This window comes from Mytilus galloprovincialis, chromosome 2 (genome assembly GCF_965363235.1).
Source record: "Mytilus galloprovincialis chromosome 2, xbMytGall1.hap1.1, whole genome shotgun sequence".
In the NCBI taxonomy this organism is placed as follows: domain Eukaryota; kingdom Metazoa; phylum Mollusca; class Bivalvia; order Mytilida; family Mytilidae; genus Mytilus; species Mytilus galloprovincialis.
The window spans coordinates 98,993,408-99,017,003 of NC_134839.1; the positions used below are offsets into that span (position 1 = coordinate 98,993,408).

General features: G+C 32.0%; 1 protein-coding gene across 1 annotated transcript in view; it reads right to left on the minus strand.

The window, feature by feature from the left end:
- The window catches only part of LOC143065072 (adenylate cyclase type 1-like), an 80,560-nt gene that overhangs the window by 29,131 nt on the left and 27,833 nt on the right, over window positions 1-23,596 (minus strand). Inside the window, exons 3-8 of the mRNA XM_076238387.1 lie at window positions 16,858-16,979; window positions 16,138-16,249; window positions 12,661-12,788; window positions 11,483-11,641; window positions 10,596-10,737; window positions 6,412-6,594 (exon numbers count right to left, since the gene is read on the minus strand). Of these exons, the coding sequence (XP_076094502.1) occupies window positions 6,412-6,594; window positions 10,596-10,737; window positions 11,483-11,641; window positions 12,661-12,788; window positions 16,138-16,249; window positions 16,858-16,979 (846 nt within the window). The remainder of the gene's footprint in view (window positions 1-6,411; window positions 6,595-10,595; window positions 10,738-11,482; window positions 11,642-12,660; window positions 12,789-16,137; window positions 16,250-16,857; window positions 16,980-23,596) is intronic.

A 23,596-nucleotide genomic window follows, 5' to 3' on the forward strand; every position in this document is an offset into this window, starting at 1 on the left:
GAAGGCTATAAAATAAGTTGTGCTGTTGTTTGTTTGTCTTTTTCATTTTTAGCCATGGCGTTGTCAGTTTGTTTTAGATTTATGAGTTTGACTGTCCCTTTGGTATCTTTCGTCCCTCTTTTACACAATGTACAAATATATTATTTCTTATATCTAACTGTTTTATTCGTTGGCAACTACCTGAGAATACTACTTGATGAATTTATAATGCTTTGCGAATTTCGAATTAAAAGAAACTAAAAATAAGCCTTATCATACGTTTTTAATATTTTCCAATGTTCGTTATTTTTATACATTTGTAGGTAATTATGTGAGCTTATAATTTTCCCATCATATTTTTTTTTTCATTGTGAATCTTAAATGATTAGAATGTTTTTGGAGCTTTTGTTTGATACTGCAAAATCATCAAGAAGTTGTACTCGATGTACTGTTTTGAGTAAGTTGATAGTAGTATCAAACAGCGTTTCCAAAACAAATGTGATGTTGCACTGGGTATCAAGTAGCTGAGTTGTGTAGTAGTTTTAACAAAATGATAAAAATATTTTCTATGTCTGCATTATATATTTACACTCAATGAAATCTGAATCACACCTTGAAGTTTTGAGTCTACAGGACTATGGACATTTTTATTATGTTTATCTTCTCCAACAAACAATCAACACAGTGTGTATAATTAAAAACCAAACATGATATAAATTCAATTACAAAATCGGAAATATGATGGCTTACATTAATTGGTTACAATCATAGCACCATAAAATTAAATTAAGAATATATCAGATAAGATAAAACAAACATACTAGAAATCAACGTAAACATTATACTGCAAACATTTCGATTGCTTTGAAAATATTCTTGGCAGACATCTTCGACTTTTTTTCAAGTGGTCTTTTCGATAAGAGTATTATTGTAACGCGGTATCATCAACCTGAAAGTTTTCTTTCTTTATAATCACGTTTAAGTTTCCGGTTTCTATTTACTGTTTCGAGGAGCTTGGACATTTCTTGAGAATTTGGTCAATCAACAAATTTTAATTACCATAAATGAACTGTAACATGAACATTTTAGCTTAGTGTACAATACACACTCACACACTCACTCTCTAACTAAGGACATTCAGGGGAAAAATTATTCCGCCATAAGGCGAAACCTCGGTAAGTTTCCAATAGAATGTGTTAATTAGATTTAATTCCATGTGAGATTAAATCAAAGTGTCGTCGTCATTCTAATGTAGCCAATCTGACTTCAACTTCCATCGATATAAATTTTGGCATTAAGTAATTTTTTTGCAAATTATTTATTCAAAGGAGCTGTTGAAGGCTCTCTTGACAAGTAATGGAAGGTATATATATGCGACTTTATCAATTATGGTAACCAGAATCCAGTAATGTTTCCTCCTTATCGCCGGTTTTGTGTTTGTATGAGAAACGAGTAACACATCTAGAGCAGGATCTGCATTCTCTTCTGGAGCACAAGAGATCATCTCCAGTGTTTGGTGGGTTTCGTGTTGCCCAGTCGATGGTTTTCAATGTTGTTGCGTTTTTTGTCTTTTGTACTGTTATGTATTTTGTTATGGCGTTATCAGTTTATTCAGACTTTCTTTTCTTATTTTTGAATCTTAGGTAAGCACGTAGACTGTCATTGTCAGTCTAAAATGTTAATAATATACAAGTTTTATAATATTATAAGTAAGAATCATGACAAGTGTAAAACAATTCAAACAGATAATCCAACGGTTGAATCAATATAAGAAACGAGAAACACCTATGAACACACCAACAAAAGAAAAAATCAATCAGATATAAAAGTTGTGTTTGGCATTAACCAGAATTTGAAAAGTGGACATGTAAATTGTAAAACATTTTAGTGCGAGTATGTTAAAATCACTTATCAATGAATAAATTGCAGAACAAACTGCAAGTACCATCATGCTGTAGTTTGTAAAATATTGTTAAATTTATTCAAAACTTTGTTATTTTGGTAACTTAAAATATAAAAATACACAATCAACTGTCTCAAAAACAAACCCAAGCTAATAACTGATTAAGTCTCTGATTTTGTACATTGCCAAGCAAACAATTATGTAGCAGTTTTGCTGCGCCTAGAAACTTACATTGAGTGCATTTCTTTTTTAACAAAAATTTTGTAAACGTTGTGTGGCGTTTGTTGTTGTTTTCTAAACAGTACAAAAGTAGAAACAAATACATCGTTCAATCAGTGTTTACTGACCCTGTTTGAACTTTCAATAATGCTTGTGCATGTTGTTGGTAAACAGACTTTTTACAAACGTAGACACAAATTCATTGTTTTATCAGGTTGAAGTTAGAAACAAATCAATCGTTCGTTCTAACAAATGAAGCGTTTGTTCTAACAAACGGTAAACGTATTTCTAGCGAGTGCATAGTTTTCAAAGTTTAAGTAAACTTTGCAAACGTATGTTAGAAACAAATGATCAAAACATGTACGCGCATAGCCGTTTGCATCGTTTGTGTTAGAAAGAAATGCACCAATTGTTACATAAATATAAACTTACATTGTAACATAAATATAAGTCGGTCAATTAGAAAGGAAATAAACAGTCGTTAAGGAATTTAAATATTGCAATAAAGGAAAGTTTAATCGCTTAAAACTATTATCAATATGAAATCATACTTCAACTTTATCTTCAAACACAAGCAAAGAATGTAAAAGTGATAAAAAAAAACTTGATCACTTGGGAGTTCAAAAGTTACTAAAATGACCTCATTTGGTGATAGTAAAGGCAACTGCTTTTAAAAACGGTATAATGCCAATAACAACAATATTCAGAGAAAAGAAATTCAATATAGATTTGAATATTTTAACAGATTGACTCATTGATAATATTCATAAAGGTTAAACCTCAATCGTTCATTTATCTTTTAAAACGAATGTGTAATTCTGTAGTTAACATCAAATCGTCTTATATTTCATGACATTGTAATGTTATAATTACAGGTAATTACATCGAACTAATGTTTCATATCAGCTTAAATTGATTCTCTTTTATCCATATGCTGCTTGGTATATTTTACCAGTTCAAATATTGACAAGACTGTTAGGCTCAGTTAACATTATAAATACTGTTCTGCATAAAAATGGAACAAATCACAGATTTTATTGATATTTTCTAATATTAATTTGATGCGTGACTTGATTTGGTATACGGTATTAAAACTGTAACTATAAAATGACATTAAAATGGTTTAAAACTTATCACTTCTGTCAGACATTAAATAACATTACAGCACAATACACGTAAACGAATGTTCATTTAATCATCTCAATCGAATACTTTAGAATCCGCTTTTGAGACAGGTAATTTGTCTCCTATTATAAACGGCTATTTTTGTTATAAGAGAACCATATTTTTCACGTATTCTTCCGATATCCTGAATATGTTCCTAAATTTGGTTTTGTGTTTATTTGTTGGATATTACTTGGAATTACTGCTCTTCAATTCTTAAAACATTAGATTTCATATTTTTGAGGTCTGGTGCACTGAAGCATGAATGTTTGAAATGCCAATATTGTTTTTCGTATGAAAAATATATAAGTACAACAGGTCAATAAAATAACTGATAAAACAAGAAGATGAGAGTAAAAGGTTACAATCTTGGTATCTATGATGAGTTTATTTCCAAGTGAAATAAATCAATATAAAATAATCAAAGGCATTACGGAAAAATTTGAAAGGTACAAAACCGCGAATACAATTCATGAGTAAATTACATTGTTTTTTCAGAAACACGTAATTATCACTGGAAGCAATAACATTGTAACCAGCCGGAACACATATGTTGTGCGGGGATTTGGTAGAGTTTGTGTACCTCAATTGTTTGTTTTCTTTATAGAATTTTGTGAGCTGTCATTTATTTTTTCATTTGTTTTATTTGGTATTGGAATTGTCTTCATCATCTTTAATTAATTAATTAGAACTTTCGAAGTGCTTATACAAGTCGATGTTCCTCTATAATTCAATGATTCAAATGTGTTTGTGATATTAAAAAGAACATGTGTATAACATCATTTATGTTATAATATTTGTATGTGTAAATTGTATCAGCTGGATTACTTTTGCATAAAGAATATTCTTATTACATTTGCTGGACAATTGCTTTAAGTATAAAGTTACTTCCAATAGGAAAATTTCCGCAATTAAATCATTGTCTGGCATTACAATTCAGAAACGTAACTGACATAGACAAGGTTAGGCGGTTCAAAATGTATTCTACAAAAAGCATGGAAAAGGTAGCAAACAGAAATAATTACATCTTTAATTATAGTTTTCAGTTGTCAATTAGCAACCATCTCAAATACGTGTTTAATGTGGATAAGACTTCTTTTCACTGCAAGATCTTGAACTTAAGGAACAGTGATTTATTTTTTCATGTTTACTCTAATATTAACATCTTCCATGGAGCAATACTCAAGAGATTGAAAAGTACATCACAAATACCTTTTTGAAATATGAACATTTAAAGTATGTAACATGAAGTAATAAAGGGCTGCGCTTTAGCGCATGATACGCCCGTTGTTTGAAAGACAACGGGCGTATAAAAATGGCAAAAAAGACTACAATGACAATGAGGAGCAGCAAGAAGATAACAGGGAAAGTGAAGATGGTGAAAGTGACTCTACTGAAAGTTATGATCTAAATGAGGAAGTAGGTGATGAAAGTAAGGATTTCATTGATGATGAAGATAAAGATTTCATTTATGATGAGGAGGCCTCTTCTGAGAATGAAAATGAGGATTTTTCTGATGATGAGGACAGTGATTACAGCGAAGAAGACACTGATGATTAAACCTAGTTCAGCTTTTCAATATTTAGCATAAAAAACAAATATCATTAACATTGGCATATAACATAGAAGTCTTCAATGCAATATAAGGAAAGTGATATATGATTATGGGTTTTAGTAATTCTATGGCTGATTTCAAAATTTTATAGTAGTTTGAAAGAAGGTAATTTTCTTGGGGTATATTGCTCATAGTTAGATTCTGTTGAACACAGTAAGGAATCCATACTAAATTATACAAAGATGTATGCAAAAGTTGTTCAAATGGTGCTTAATATGGTGGATAATGATTATTACCTTTTTATTGTTTAGAATATTCACAAGATGATCATATTGATAAATGTTTAGGAGACTTGATTTCCTTATTTTTTTCATAAAATGACACCCTTTAACATTTAAGGAATATTTAGTCACATGTTAGGATTTTCATGCTGTCACTTGTTCACTTATTATGTGCTATTGTAGACTAGTTATGTTTTATAACATTGTTTACTGCGCTCAACCCTTCCACCGAAACCGAACTCTATAAAAAAGCTGCAATGCTAAGGTATCATTTGTGATTTCAATTGCAACCAATTTTAACAAGAGTAAAACATCCTATATGCAAAAACAGCATATGATTTTTATCCATAGCTTAGATAGTAAAAATGTTATCATAAAATGATATATGCCTCAGGGAACAGTTAGTATCTCAGGGACTGCTAATGTGCTTTCATCCTTGCAACCATTCAATAATAGTACAAACGTATGACATTCATGGAACCTTTTTTTTACAAGAAATTTAATGTTTTAAATTGAACTAAAGATTTTACAAATTTTATGTTTTCATCAGATTTTATTAAGTATTATTTGTTACATCAATAGATATAAACAATTCACCAAAGTTTCATGGACATTGGTGAAAGCCTTTTTGAGTTATTGTCCGAAGTGTAAAAAATCCCCCTTTTTTTATGAATAAAGCCCCATAAATCCAAAATTTAAAATCTGAAATTAATTAAAATGGAAAGGGAGCTTACATCAATAGATATAAACAATTCACCAAAGTTTCATGGACATTGGTGAAAGCCTTTTTGAGTTATTGTCCGAAGTGTTAAAAATCCCCCTTTTTTATGAATAAAGCCCCATTAATCCAAAACTTAAAATCTGAAATTTATAAAAATTGAAAGGGAGCTTACATCAATAGATATAAACAATTCACCAAAGTTTCATGGACATTGGTGAAAGCCTTTTTGAGTTATTGTCCGAAGTGTTGAAAATCCCCCCTTTTTTTATGAATAAACCCCCATAAATCCAAAACTTAAAATCTGAAATTAAAAAAAACGAAAGGGAGCTTACGTCAATAGATATAAACAATTCATTTAAGTTTCATGGAAATTGGTGAAAGTGTTTTTGAGTTATTGTCCGAAGTGTGGACGGCGGACGGACGGACGGACAGACGGACGGACGGACGGACGGACAACGGTATACCATAATACGTCCCGTCTAAAAGACGGGCGTATAAAAATGGTATGTTATTACTAAAGAACATTTATTTCCTGATAGCACACTTCACGAAACATTTAAAATCCCACTTTTAAAAGACATATACTTACAAATTTGGAGCCAGATTGTTTTGACTCATCAGGTTGAGGTGTCAACACATTGGAGAATGGAATTTCAGCATTAAACTTGACAGACTGCATCAGACGAATCACACAACTAGATACATTCCTAAATGACAACTTCTTGGCTCTAATGTTACCCATATCGGACTTGTTTAAAAATTTACTTGGTATCTGAAAAATCATAAAAATCATAAATTGGATAAAAGTAGTTTTAAAATATGATAGTATATTTTTTCATGTGCTAACCTTGTAAATTAAATACGTTTGACTTACTATAGCTGTGCTACAATTATGATTGTATTAGTACCTTAAAGAGCTGTTAGTTTATAAAATTGGCTAGATTCTAAATGTCCTGATTGTTAGTAAGTGAATATGCCCGCGTCACACTGTCCCGATTTTTATATACGATGGACACCCGAATGCGAAAATTGTAAGTTCGTACGAAGTTGGTCCCGATCTCGTTAAAATACAAAAAAGTGACCGAAGCAAGTACGATGAATAACGAAGTCTATACGATGGTGCCGAAATTATATACGATAGCAAAAGATGGACATACGAAGGTTAACCGAAGACGGGTATTTAAGCTTCATATCTCAGCCGAAGCCTACACGATGGATCACGAAGGCTACACGATGGGTTACGAAGGCTACACGATGGATTACGATGTCTAAAAGACGTCGTGTACAGCTTACGATACATTTAAATTATATGCCGAAGGTATCACGCGTTTTAAATTGTTTGGTCAATATTGAATATATATTATATTGTACATTTAATTTCTGGTTTAATCATAAGACGGAAGATCGTGGGCTTGAAGGGTAAAACAGAATTTCGACAACATATCGTTTCTGTACAAGTCTGCCATGCATGGCGGGAAATCGATCTTTTTGTCTAATTCTTATAAAACTTAGTTTATTATCCCCTCGCCTACTACATGTAAGTTGCGTGTAGATAAAATTGTTATGGACACTCTAGAACCAAAATGCTCAAAACTTGGTATAGTGCTACTCGTTAATAATGTTTTAAGCGCTATTGACTTTAAAGTTCAAAGGTCAAGGTCACAGTGGCAGTTGTAATACAAGGCAATATCACTCTTGTGGACACTCTAAAACCAATATGCTTCAAAAGATTTTAACCACATTTGGTATATTATTCCGCCTTGTAATGATCTGACCTTTTTTACGTTCAAGGCCAAAGGTCAAGGTCATGCAGATGGACTTGTTTTTTCTCCTTGAAATAGCATAATACACAGGAAATTGGTTGCTCGTTTTTTTTACCTGCTTGTTCTAAAGACAATATTAAAGGTATTTCCAGTTACTGAATGTTTTTGTTGATTTCTAAAAAAATAGTTTATGTATCAAATATGCATATTCAATTTACCATTTTCTGCATGTGTCATATACAAATATAGTGTCCATATTTGTCCCCAATATGTTACATACGAGGGGATGCCACGCTCGGCATTGCCTTGTTTGAACTGTAAAATGTGTGCACTAGTCTGAATAATCACCCATAATTATGCCCATATTTACTGATCTATCTTAAAGGTAAGGTAATGGGTTTGTTGATCCCTTTTATTCAAAAAAGAGCTCTTTCCAGGAGAATATCATAATAATATAGACAAAAGGAAGGATGTTGGGGAAAGCAACAAATGCGGCAAAATATGACATATAGAAAACAAAACGGTTATGGAGTAAACATTCGTGTGACGACAACTCAGACGATACATAAAAAATCAGAATAATGAAGAAAAAGTTGGTTTCCCTATATACGTGTACCTGTAGTGTTGGTGTACGAGGCGCGTTTATGATTTTCATTATGTTACTTGATATGAAAAATTGACAAAAAATAATATTTTACTTGTAAAAGTAAATCCTGAGCCTGTAATAGCTGCTCTTGTTGTTCCATTTGAATAAATAGAAACAACGCTGTCGCCTTTCTCTTTCTCATAGAATCATATGATATGAGCTCCATGTTTTGTGAACGTCTTTCTTAACTGTCGTATTAGACTGACCAGTGCATATCGCGCATGGCACTTTAAATGTATTTTAGTGCGAAAATTAACTTACATTTAGCTGAATTCATTGCCGTCGTAGTTCCATCTTGTCGCCTTCGTACTTTTATTCGATGGCAACACGACGGGATTACGAGGTCTTTACGAAGTCGTGTTGCCATTGTAAGACCTTCGGGTAGCTTCGTGATTCATTCGTGTAGACATCGTAATGTCAAAACTGCCCGATGGAAACGATGGAAACACGAATGCAATACGATGTTCAAAGATGCATTCCCGGTGACATTACGATGGTGAGGATGGTGATACGAACTGAATACGAACCCTCAACATCGGACGCACCTTCGGGAATTTTTTAACATGTTAAAAAATTTAGAACCCTTCCCGAAGTTGTCCCCGAAGGCTAGAAAAAGTGGCCGATGGTTCTACGATGGTTAAAGATGGCACTACGAATAGCCCGATCTGGATACGATCAGTCCCGATTTTGAAAATTTCCATAATCGTGTTGCCATCGGCGTAAAAATCGGGACAGTGTGACGCGGGCATTATCCAATATAACAATTTTTTAATCCATCAAAAATACTAGAAATAAACTAGACTTATCTATGTTCCAGTATAACTTTCTTATCTTGATATACTGTATCCCAGTTGACTGAAACGTTTTCATAAGGCAGGATATTTAAAATACTGGCAACATCAAGGTTTCTATTTATCAGACTTTGCTTGATAAAAGATTGAAGAAAAAAAATATAAAATGAATATGCCTAAGGACGCGAATTCCGCCCATCAAGCTTTGAAAATCGTACGGACGGAAATACAGAACGGCGGAAGGACTGAAAAATAAAAAGACGGGAAAGCAGAATAGCGGACTGATGGCAAATGGTCACACTTAAAAATATCTTAAAATTTAAATGCTACAAATGATATAACTTCTGAACGAGTATATCGTAAAACATTATAGGTCACAAAGAACTTTTTTATAAAATATTTTAAAACTTTCTTGGTCTTTCGTTTATTCTTTTTTAGAATTCTATCAAACGGTGCAAGTATATAGAAATACGATCAGTATGTCTTGCCAATAATTATAATTCTGTTTCCTATAAATATTATTATTTTGAATGCCAAAAAAAAAAACATTTTCATTTTGTTTTTAATTGTACTGACAGATTGACGTAGAAGCAAAGCAACTGTTCTTTTTGCATTTCAGAAGCTCTTTGATGTTAAAGTAAATATTTCAGAAATAACATAATTGCCTATAAAATGTACTCATTCAGATGAAGATCATTTCACAAACATGAATAAAAAATAAGTCATATTCATGTTTTCTGCAGTTTAGAAATTTTATCTTTATTATTAAAGAAATGAGCATTTGGCCTATAATAGAGATGAGATATGCAATGCTAGACCTTTGTTGTAAATAGTATAATGATTTGTTGAACCAAATAGACATATGTTCTATAAATATTACCGTCATTACCCTGTAGTTGATTCTTAAAGCTTGATATTAATTTTAGTGGGACTTAAACATATCTTGATTTTAATAAAATAACGTGAAGGGTTAAACAGTGTAGACAGTAAATTCTTTAGCTTAATAACACATTTTCCATCTTAAATTTGGTCAATTATTGTATTGATTTTTACTGCCAATAAGATGGAAAATATTGTTTGAATTGGTGTTTTTTTAATTTACTGCATAATATTCTGGTGCCGTAAGATACAAAGAGAAATTGCCTTTCTGTGCCTTAAGATGAAAATAAATTTATATTTAATCTGATTACTTAGTATATGCTTTCAGCAATAGTGTAATCTAAATAAGATGTTAATGTTCAATAAAAAATATAAATTAAAGCCTGATGAAAAGACAATCATACGAAGCACTTTTTTACTTGGTAAAATAAGACTTTGTATATACTGGGAGACTTTCAGCTGGATGAAGGCAATGAGCTAAACATATTGAATAAAAATTAATTATAATTTAGACATTATGAAACATAGGAAAATTGCAGCCAATAACATTAGTATTTACATGACTTTTGTCATAATAAATTCTTTGGTTTTTTTTTTTTTATCTCGTATGCCTGTGAGTATATTTGTAGTATATCACCTAAATAAATTCAAGTTGTTATAATTTATTTCTATATCATCCATAAATAATATATACCCTTCGAGGGTGATTAGATTTGATCAAATATGTTTCTATTCCTTTCTCTTTTAAAAACTGGTTTCTTTCTCTGCCATCTCCTGGTTCTACTTCAAATTCTCCTTGAAGATTGTCTAATGTTTCTTTTGTAATGTGGACACGTCTGTAAGTTGTTGGAAATATACATTAGACAGTTATATTCACTGCACATGTGATAGTTTATCTGAAAATACTTATTGGTCAGGATAGTGTTTCTTTAAAAAGGTTCTTTAATACAAAATTGTGAGAACAGCTTCTGTTTGTAGAAATTAAAAGGCTTATTTCAGCTAATAAGTGTCAAAAAAAGAAAAGAAGTACAAACTTCACATTACATAATACAGAAGAAATTATTTAGTGAACTGACTATTTTCAACTTCAGCAGAATTTTGTCTAAAAATATATCTTTGGAAAATTTTCTTAGAAAATTTATGTGTATTGCAATTCAAATATATTTGTTATTCACTGTAACAGAACTAACATAATATGCATCTGTGACAAGTAAAATTGCAGGAGAATAATTTAGTCGACAATCATGTTTGCTAAATGTTCATTTTGTTTCATTAAACTCTGTTGTTAAAACCGTAACATGTCGATAAAACATGGAACAGTAATTGTGTGTTGTAACATTTCCCACGATCAAACGATCTGCTTGGGGTTTTACATCTATTTCAGTTTTTTTCTAATTACGACTTACATTAAACACAAATGTATTTCCTATACATTTTATTACATAAGGAGATACCAAGAATGAGTACATGAAATGTACACAATTTGAACGCAGATTAATTCAGTAATATAATTTAACTCTAGACATCAAATGCTATGACAACTGTACAAGTGTTAAAGATAATATTTCATAAATATGTTACCCTGGAATGCCTCCACTTTCCATTTGATTGGCTAGTGTCACGTCATTGCTCCATACATCATATTGCCATTTTTTAAGTCCAAGAACACCACATAAAACACGGCCTGTATGCAGTCCAACTCTCATGTTCAATTGTATATCACTTGTTTCACATACAGAGCTAAAATTTAAAAAAAAAAGACCAAAAGCATTAACATATCATATAAATGAACAACTTTTCTGGAATTTAAGTTTGCAACATTGAATGAAATGAATAACGACTTGGTTACATCAATGCTCTAAGTTGCCAATCAGGTTTTACACAATATATTGAATATATTTTAAGATTCAAAAATCATTTGATGATAGATAATCACAGCTCTACCATTAAGGTGCACTTATTAAATAACACCAGCGTCGACTACATTTACTAATACAGCGGCCAGTTCTATTGGTGAACCACCGACATTGGGAAGGAAAACCGACTATCCTAGTCAATTGAATTTGTTGTACGACCCTGCCTCGTGCAGGGACCGAACTCACATCCTCAAGTTGATAGGATATTGATAAGGTAGTTGAACTACGTAGAAAGTAAAAAGAAGAAAAATACCGAACTCCAAGGAAAATTCCAAAACGAAAAGTCCTTTATCAATTGGCAAAATTAACAGTTCAAACACATCAAACTAATGGGAAACGACTGTCATATTCATGACTGGGTACAGGCATTTCCTCATGTAGAACATTGTGGATTAAACACTGGTTTTATAGCTAGATAAACATATCACTTGCATGACTGTCGCATTGACACAATGTGTGCGTAAACCAAACAGACAATATAGATAAAATTGTAAAACAATTGGGATACAGCAGTCGGCATTGTTTTATAATTTTAATCACTATAATAACAAATAACTATTTTATACCTCTCGGTCACCGAGGCCCCCAACAAATTATATTTGACCATGTGCTTGTTTATATAAGCATATACAACTTATTGATAGAGAGCACAATTTTATATTATTATGAATATTTCTAAGTGTCATAGTTCACAGATTAAGGACTCCTCGCGAACAAAATTTAAAGTGCTTTATTCGGTTAGACTGGGTCACATTTGTGGTATATTTCTAAATGGTCTGACGTAGTTCATGTTAAATCCGTAAGTCTAATTTAAAGTATATATGTTACCATAATCATACTTACTGTATAGCCTCTATCATGTCCAGTCCCATCTCTACACAACATTTGGCATGATCCGGTCTTTCTTCTGGTAATCCACTTACACAATAATAACAATCCCCAAGAATTTTGATTCGCATACAGTTATTTTTCTGAAAGAATATCATGAAAAACATTAAATAGAGTGCCATTTAAGACTTTGATAAACAACATATTTGGTCATGATCAATTGCTAGACGGTTCTGAAGGCAAAAGTAATAAATATTGACCAATACTATATTAGATGTACACAAAGCGTGTGGTGGTATATAAATCAACATAATATTGAAGGAACACTAAAAACAATTTAAGTTTTTCTGACAACAATAACAAGAAAGAGAAGAACCAAATAATAATCTGCCATTGTGCACAGCAAAGAATCCAGAAAAACTTCTTATAACTGTTGAGATACAGCACCTGTGTCGAGATGGTTGGACTGTCAGTAAAGTTAACCTCCGGGTAAAAATGCCAACTTTGTTTGTGTATAAATCGGGTGGGGTTGGGAGTGATCCTTCGTCAAGTACCCTCAATGTCATCACTAAAAAACATTTTAAGCCAATAAAAAGGACAGGCTTTTAGATAAGAGGTAAATAAAGGCAACAGTAGTATACCGCTGTTCAAAACTCATAAATCTATGGACAAAAACAAAATCGGGGTAACAAACTAAAACTGAGGGAAACGCATTAAATATTAGAGGGGAACAACGACACAACATTAAAATATAACACACACAGCAACGGACTAAGCATTAGACAAAATCCGACGAGAATAACCAATATAACATCAAAACCAAATACATGAATTTGGGACAGAAAAGTACCGTGACACGTCTTATAGTACACTCAAATATAGGAGAAAACAAACGACACAACGGAAACACAACGTAAAAATGTTACACACACAGAAACGAACTATGATATAACAATGGTCATTTTCCTGACTTGGTACAGGACATTTTTAAAGAAAAAAATGGTGGGTTGAACCTGGTTTTGTGGCATGCCAAACCTCGCACTTTGATGGCATTGTTAAATATAACATCAAAATGACAACATAATAATACAGGACCACAATACAAACAAATAGGAGAACGTATTAGAAACACACGAACAACAGATAACAAAAGGCATCAGGTTTAAAATACATTACGTCAAAAACGCGCCTCGTCCAAACAAGAATTACCAGTGACGCCCAGATATAAAAGTTCGAAAGTCAAAAAAAAGGGGTGGGGTACAAAGTTGTACAGCTCTGAGGATCAAAAGTTGAAAAAGGTTGTGCCAAATACGGCTAGGGTTTTCTGCTTGTGATAAGAACATCCTTATTATATATATAGAACAATTTATGCTATTGCAAACAGTAAATTTAATCAAATGAATATAAAAGATTTACATCATAAAACTGACGTCTTAACTAATTACAGAAAACAAAACCCGAATACATAATACATTGAAGACCAACACAGAAAATAGACACGCCCGACTCAGTGACAAACCAGGCCTGAACGCAAAAAGTTATAACCATGACGTCACATACGAACGAAATGGTGAAAAGGCACAATATTACGTCATGCAGACATTTGAATTTCTGAAACAGCACAAATATGACGTCATATTTAAACAATATTTTATTTAGCTCAATTACATAATAGTTATATCTTTAAGGATGCATTTACAGTATACGAATCGAGTGAACAGTATCTAATCCATGTTGATGATTCACAAGAAGGCAGATCGCCAATAGTGAAGGGTCGACCTAGTAATACATGCTTAAAAACAAGCGTATTGCAAAAGTTAGTTTGATAAAAGTGTTTTCGGAATAACCTTCGTCAGGTATAATATATATGTCGAAAGTTTAACAAAAACACATTCATCATATGACGCATGGTAAACAATCTAGGCCTAAAACTTTGGGTAATCTACGTTGAGGAACAAGTATGCGAATAATGCTAAGCTTAATCTATCACTTAAATTACTGTGAACTTGAAGTTTCAAGTAAATAAAAACAACACCAAAGTAACATATTCCTGTAGAGTGATATCATCGGTCGAAATATCAGTCATCATATCGACGTATAGTGAATACTAAAATTAATATTCTGTTTATACACGAGTTTCTTATTTATCTCGTGCGTTCAATCATTATAAATATTGAAGTGCCAATTATACAAATTAATCATTAGGGACATACAAATATAACTGAACATTCGAAAACAATTATAAAAGCGTATACACACAAATATATAAATGCAAAAAAAAATTATATAATTATAAAGAAGAAGAAAAGAATATGCACATAACAGTAAAGTATATAGTATTGGCCAGACCATAACACTGACAAAAGAACAAAACGCTACATTAACAACTAAATGATAGACACTGACCAAAACAAACTTCATCTGCACATCAGTCAGTTCTTGAATAATCACGATGTCAGACGTTTGAAAGGAAACAATCAATCAACCCATTAATTTGTACCGACACAAAACTTGTGTACCGACATAAAACTTGATAAATACAACACGGCTTTTTTTCTTGAATGAGCTTGATCAAGTAGTATGTCTAAGTTGTGGTATGATTGCCAATGAGACAACTCTCCACTAGTAACCAAATAACATAGACGTTACTGTAGGTCCCCGTACAGACTTCAGCCATGAGCAAAACATGTAACGCATAGTCAGCTATAAAAGGTCCCTGAAATTTTGATTATCTAGATACGCATAAATAAATTAAAAGATAGATATAAACAATGCATGAATATGACTGTAGTTTACTTAACAATCAAAATGGATAAAAAACTGAGAATTTCTGGTAAAAGTAATTCATATCGAGCGGATGACGACCATGTGGTACTAACAAATGTGTATGATTACTAACTAGGTTTTAACGATAAGCCTTGACTATAGGGGTGTATATGTTTAATGGAAAGTGCATATTTTCCGTATCCTGATCAATATTGGAAATACAGCTGTCTTATGAGAATTAATTGCACACTCGGTAAATTTCGTTTCCACGCAGTTCAGAGAACAAAGTGAATTCGTGTTAAATACCAAGTGCTGGTCTCGATTCTTTGTTGTAAAAAAATAAAATCAACTGTCTTTAAAAAATTCTTGAATTGTAAGATTTAATTAAAATATGAAGCATTCAGGTCTTCTACCTTCTGAAATATGAGGTGTTACATAAATAGTTAACGCCGGCGCCAACGCCGGATAGTAATACTTGTGTATTTCATATGGTCACAGGTGAGCTAAACGTCACGGTTATGTTCCTGCTATCACAAACTATGCACACAGATTTTGATGTGAAAACATATTTCAATTTTCACACCCTTTAGCTATCATGATTGTGTTATCAAACATCTTGGTCAGCTTGTTTTAAAAAAAATGATATTTTTTTTTTAATCGAAATACTTATATCAAGGAGGTTATATAACCTCCTTGCTTATATGTAATAATATTAAGCATAGTTACCTTTGCTAAATAATCGAAACGTCCAAAAAGTTCATTTAATATTCGAACTAATTCCTGAGCTGTGCAGTGTGACGAGAGGTTAGTAAAACCAACAATGTCAGCGAAAAGTATACTGTAAAAACAATAGGCAAGTAAAATCAAAACATTCCGTAAATGCAGATACGGTCTGGGTAAAATTATCGATCCTTTAAATAAACTTATTTTAAAAGGTTACCAATTCAACACTGTTGTGGGATCATTAAATATTGTCTAATAGGTATAAGTATTGATTTTGTTATCAATAAATCAAAACCAAACTAAATATCATTATTATACATACCTTTTAAAATGTATTAACATGTAAAATAGCATAATCATGTGACAAAGAAATAATTTAACTACTTTTGCTGTTTTGTAAGATTGAGTGCAACATATTTTTTTAGATTGTCATATCCTCGAATCTCCACCAAGAACAATTGCAAAAACATCCAATCAATAACGCAACTGTCAATGGTCAATGACATCACTGCATATATATGAAAGGAAGAAGAACAGTGCTTTTATTGCTGTGTTACCCGTGTTCTGTTGTTTTATTTCTTTTAAAAAAAATATTGGGTCGGCTTTTGGAGTAATCGAGAATGATTACTCACATGTGCATCAGCCTTTACTATTCCTCACGTCAGCTATATACTTCACCACGTATAAGACAAATAATTGTGATGGGTACTATTTAACATTTACCTAACATTTTCATGAGGTTGTATATAGATTTTGTGAAACTGTCCCTGAGTATTTTGTGACGTTAGGTCGTCCTTCATTTCCATAGCAACGTGTTGAGGGAGTACACTCAGCAGCAGCTTTTCCTGAAAATATAAAATATAGAGTGAAAAAAAAGTATAATGGCAGGAAATTTCAAGTAGATCTATATAAATTTGTCAGTGGTGCTCGATATTTTTTAATATAAACGTTGAAAAGTTGATAAAAGTATTGAACCAAAAAGTGCAAAAAGTATACAAACCCGGGCTTTCAATCAGATTTATGTATCTATGTGTGGTATACATTCATTAAAATCTTTAGGGAATATCTCTTTCACAGATGACGACGGATCGTAAACACAATCTATCGTCTCTTTTTTTTGAATGTGAATAGACTTATCACCGGGTGTGTACATACATGAGCAAAATGACGGGCTGCACATGTGGAGCAAGATATTCTTTTCCTTTTGCAGCACCTTGTGGGGTTCAAAATGCTCAGTCCTTAGTTTTCTATTTTGTGTTTTGTGTATGATTAATGGTGGTCTTTTTGGTATTTTTCTTTTTTTAGCCATGGCATTGTCCGTTTAATTTTGACTTATGAATCTGAATTTCCCTTTGTAATCTTTTGCTTCTCTTAAAATTATTTCAAAAATATCAAAACAACAAATGTCAAAAAAATGTTAATAAAAGATTTTTTTCATTCCTCGACAATTGTTCTTTTGCTCCAAACTTCATATTCTTAATAATATTAACGTTACTATTGACTTTTGAGTTCCATCCAATTTGACAAAAGATTATTTATTCATCATAAATACTATTTTTTTTCTATACATTATTATGTAATAATAGCTATTTTAACAAGACATTTCCCTGTAGAGATCAATTTCTGAAGAATCTTGACAATAACTGATAATAACGTTATTTCCCAGAATTTTTCCTCACAAGTTTTAATTTAAATAAAGTATCTTTTATGTGTCACTTTAACAAGTTAATAACTATCCCAGTATATGATATTAAGCCTCTTGGACTTTATAACACATGCCTTCAAACCAGTCATTACTATCATCTAAACAGAAAAATCACCAAATATACATTGCAATATAAATGTACTGTAATAAAAACAAACTCTTGAAATAAAAACAAAAGTATTCAAGATGTATGTTTCTTGCTTTATATTGAAAAGCTGCCGTTCTTTTCCAAAAGGGGATGCTAAAGAGACGTACATTTTATAATGTCTTACAAAGAATTGTTAATTAAAACACGTTTTTGTTTACATTTGCCGGTGGTGTCTTTTGTGAAGAGTGAAATAACGAATTTAGAAACTCGTCATGATTTGTAAATAATAAATCTAAATCAGAAGAAATCGGTATATGACTTGGATAAATTTAATGTCCTCAAGAGAAAAGTTTAAATAAATGTTTTTTCCCAGTATTTTCCATCACTTTAAATTTCCTTGTATACTTTATGTGTTCTATGATTTGTATATGAGTTTCAGTTGAATGGGGAAGTTCGAGCTATGCCGGGTATGATTTAACAGATCAACACATCGCATTCATATCGTTTAACATCAAGCATTTCATGAAAAAGCAGATTTTACATGAAAAAGAAAATTAAAACAAAGTGAGTCTGATCGAGCAGTTTTAGTTTAAGTTATCTTGAAATCATTTCAAAGCACTGACCGTTAACTGTTTTTCTAAAAGTTAAATAAAGCTTTCGTCTTTTGACAGACAAGTCAATTTAAACAAATTAAGGCTATACGAAACTGGTTTATTTTATTTTTAGATTTCATATAATAGTATGAGCTAAGCAGATTATAGTTTGGTGTAGTGTAATTTGGTTGTTTTCAAATTTGTCTGGTGGGGTGGGGGTTCATAATGATGGACCATTCTTGTCGTATTTTTGTTGTTTATGTTTGTGTTGTTTTTTTACGGGGAGGTAAAGAATGGTTGGTCATTCTTGTCGGCTTGTTGTTATGTTTGGGAAGATGGGGATTTTGGTTTTACATGGTTGGTCATTCTTGTCGGCTTGTTATTATGTTGGGTGAAGGGAATGTTAGTTCCTATTGGTTGGTCATTTTTGTAGGCTTGTTGTTATGTTTGGGAAGATGGGGATTTTGGTTCTAAATGGTTAGTTATTCTTGTCGGCTTGTTTTTATGTTGGGGGAAGGGAATGTTAGTTCCTAATGGTTGGTCATTTTTGTCGGCTTGTTGTTATGTTTGGGAAGATGGGGATTTTGGTTCTAAATGGTTGGTCATTCTTGTCGGCTTGTTGTTATGTTGGGGAAGGAAATGTTAGTTGCTAATGGTTGGTCATTTTTTCAGCTAGTTGTTATGTTTAGAGGACGGAAATGTTGGTTCACAATAGTGTGTCACTCTTGTTAGTTTATGGACATGAATCTTTACTAGCTAATTATAGAACTGCAAAGAGTATGTTATTTTTTTTACATTCTAAAGTGTACTTTTCATGTCGAATACGTTTAGTTTCACGTTCAATTGTATAAAAAAGAAGATGTGGTATGATTGCCAATGAGACAACTTCCACAAGAGACCAAACATACATGCATACAGACGTGACGTATAAACATCAATTAACGAATGAATCAGTATAAAATAATAACTGCATTAGCAGAAAATCAAAGCGAATTGTTCAATTATTCCAAGATCAACATGTAGAAGGACTATAAATCAGCTTTACGGCTTGTTATTCTACAACTTTCGTGATCTCAACAGATGTAGACTACCGTTTGATTTGATCAGATATTGTAATACGCTCTCAAATGTTTTATACATTTTGCTTCCCGAAGTCTGTTTATCTGATGAAGGTTCATTTCAGAAACACGTGGGCGACTGCAATATGTATCACATATTAACTTTATGTCTGCTAATAATCATATTATCAGCTTCGTTTACTTCGACTTAAAAAAGCTTCACAATTTCATCGTATGTTTCATGAAGTTGAAATACAGAATATAATAAATATAGAACTTTAAACCCGTGCATGGAAATAATATTCAGAGCAATGCTTTGATTATTGAAGACGATATTTCCTTAGCTATGTTATATTTGATTTGCATTTGTATATTTGAAATAATCAATTAGGCCATCAGATTTCAAGGTAAAAGGTTGCATAATATGACATTGTTTTAAATGGTCAGTCTCAAATAAACGGGATGCAGTATTTGTGACTAATCAATGTAGAGGTCCAAAAAATGTAAAACAAAATTTGCTGAAAAAGACTAAGCTATCAATCGTCTTTGTTCAACCAGACCAAAACTGAATAAACATTTAGTGTTTAGTGGTAATTAACTATCATAGATACCAGGCTTACCATACACCATCTACAAAAGACTTCACGCTCGAATAAAATAGGGCCAAATTAAGTACATAGTTGAAGTGCATTGATGATCTAAAATTCCGAAAGGTTGTTCTAAATTCAGCTATAAAAGATATAGAAAGATGTGATATGAGTGCCAATGAGACAACTCTCCATCCAAGTAACGATTTATAAAAGTAAACCATTATAGGTCAAGGTCTGCCTTCAGCACGAAGCCTAGGCTCACACCGAACAGCAAGCTATAAAGGACCCCAAAAATTAGTAGTGTAAAACCATACAAACGGGAAAACCAACGGTCTAATCTATATAAAAACGAGAAACGAGAAACATTTATGAACCACATAAACAGACGACAACCACTGAACATCAGTTTCCTTACTTAGGATAGGTGCAAACTATGTACATGTATATGATATTCCTGTCACTGTCACTATTTGTAGTTGATAGAGTATACTGTTGTCAAAAAGATTCAAGAAATCAAATACAAAAATAAAGCTATTCATTAACGATGAAATACTGTTGGTTACAAGAGCGCAATTATTCGTAATGCATTTTCCATAGGGTACCACTAGTGTTCCGTATTTTTTTTCTCAAAGACTACACAAATTAGGGAAAAACGGGTAGCAGTTCCTGTTACTAGCAATGCCAGTGTTGCATTACAACTAAAAAAATATATAGGGTCATGCGGCTCAAATTGACTTAAAATGCAGTTGAAAAAGATCGTCTACTTTTTTCGCTTAATGAAAAGGGCATATTTTTAATGGGTCCGACGTGCAGAAATGGACGATATTTTCTATACTTCGTAAAATGTGAATATGATTTTCGGCAATTTTTAAACCTAATTGGATAAGCTTTCGATTAAATGTAATTCCAATCCTGTATCAACCAATCAGAAGCCGTATAGGATTCTATTCTGAGTACCATCTTGGTAAAACATAAACAAATAATTGCGATCTTGTAACCTGTTCGCTTTTTTCAATCTGCAGATCTCCTGCGTACCTGACACCATTACTAAATCAGAAACGCAGTAAATTAAACTCTAAATATTTTAATATCAAAGCACGTTCTTTGTACTTTGCTAGTTTAGCATCTTCGGTACTTTATCTGTGAGCAGAATCAGATGTTATATAACTGATAACAATCTAATACGTTAACACAGGAAATGTTAAGGATTTATTTGTATCAGCTAACAGATAAATACCTCCCGCTAAATGGTGAACATGTAAACACTATCTCCTAGTCAAAACAATGCAACCAGTGCACTAAACCTCGTTGGCAGTTTTCACCTATCAAGTTCAAGTAAATTGTTCCTTGATATTTTGCAGGGCTACTTGATTTAGAAACATTGTAATCAAATTTACTGCAAGATCTCTATGCAATACTCCTATTGAAAAAGATTTTTTTGCTCATGTGTAGGACTGGCCTATCTATTTTATATAAGTCTAAATTTTTAATTGCAATATGTTTTAATAAGAAAATAACGAGCTAATAGTTGAACCTTAATTAGCGGACTGTCCGGAATTAACAAAGACTTGAACATATACAGTCCCCTCATCACCATATATCGGATGTGTGCTTAAATGACGTCACTCCTATTGTAATTGACAGGTGCTTTAATAACGACATAAAATATGCATAAAATACCTTAATTTAGAATATGGCTATAAACCTCTTAATTAAATCTGCGTCATTCACAATTTGAAGGAATAACAAGGCTACTAAACTTTAAAGAAAAGCACATCAAAGTGCAATTATACAACTACATATAGAACAGATAATGAAGAAAGCTAGAACAGATAATAATGCAAGACGTACAAAATGTTTTTGCAGACTTTGTTTCATTTCTGACTGTATTTTCCACTAGTATGCATGTAATATTTGCCACTGGAAGCGTACAGCAATCAGTAAAGTTTTATGACTGTAATATTGAACGGCATGTCGTTTACTAAAAGATATTCAAAAACGATTAAAAAAAATGACTCATACATAAATTTTTTATAGGTAAACTAAATTACTTTTCGTTGGTAGAGCATTTTTTCCCTTGATTTTGCAAATCCAATCTGTACATAGGTAATTTACAATTAATCTGTAAATTAGATTCAGTCATACCTCATCATTTCCCTAGATTAATTAGAACCAAACGTATATTTACATGAAACGGAATGAAAAATTAATAATAACATATACCATCAATGAAAAAATAATTACCAAAACTAAATGGCCTGATTACTGGTGGTTTCGTTTTATCGTGGTCATCGTTTAAAAATATTTTTTATCTTCTGATTAATTCAAAGTTTTGTTAATCACACTTTTCCTACTAAAATTGAAAGAAAAGATATAGCAGGTACATTTTCGTTTGTTTAATAAACTTGACTCAGATAATATCGACAGTGTTGTAACCGAAACAATAAAGAGAAATGACTTAATTTTTCATTGTAAACTTTCCATATTTAGGTAGAAGCATTCGCGTAAAACCTGTATACGGACTATATGGAATACATGTTTATGTGTCCCAGTTACGTAAATATTTCAGAGCTTGTCAATCCTATCGGTGTTTCTTTGAAAAATAGGTGTTTCTTACTACGAATGATACCTTATTATAAAGGGAGTAATAAATAGTACCTTTTAATTAAGAGATCTAGATTTTGTCCTGTATTGTAGAGTATCACAGGATATGTTTTATTTGGTAATTACAACACCTCTTATTGATGACCGTACGTTTAATTCTATTTTCATTTCAGAACAGATGATGTTTCGTTTGAAATGTATGTAAGAATAAAAAGACAAGATAGGTAATGTTAATGAAACATCAACACAAACAAAAGCAACAACCAAAAGACATCTAAAGGAAACATTATTGTCATGTCCCTAAACATAATTTTAAAAGTTTAGAAACGTTGTGAATGTATTCAATAGAAACAATAAATATACTTTTTCATTAACATCTTTATCAATTCTCCATAAACAACGAAGAAATTAATGATAATACAAACAGGCATATGATGAAAAACGTGGATCGGTTAAACTAGTTGGTTTTTTTTTGTGTTGTTGATATTTTCCTTCGCCTTTTTCAATCTTGACCAGTAGATTATTTAAACTTCCATAAAAACATTAACTCTGAAATTACTTCATTATAGTATACAAAACACATAAAATAAACAATGTAAATATAAAATTGAGAATGGAAATGGAAATGGGGAACATGTCAAAGAGACAACAACCGACCGAAGAGCAGACAACAGCCGAATGCCACCAATAGGTATTCAACGCAGCGAGAAAATCCCGAACCCGGAGGTGGTGCTCAGCTAGTCCCTAAATAAAGATTGCTTGCAACTCACTTACTGATAGCACACTCAAAATACTAGTGAAAGTGGCCGTCGTACATCTAATAT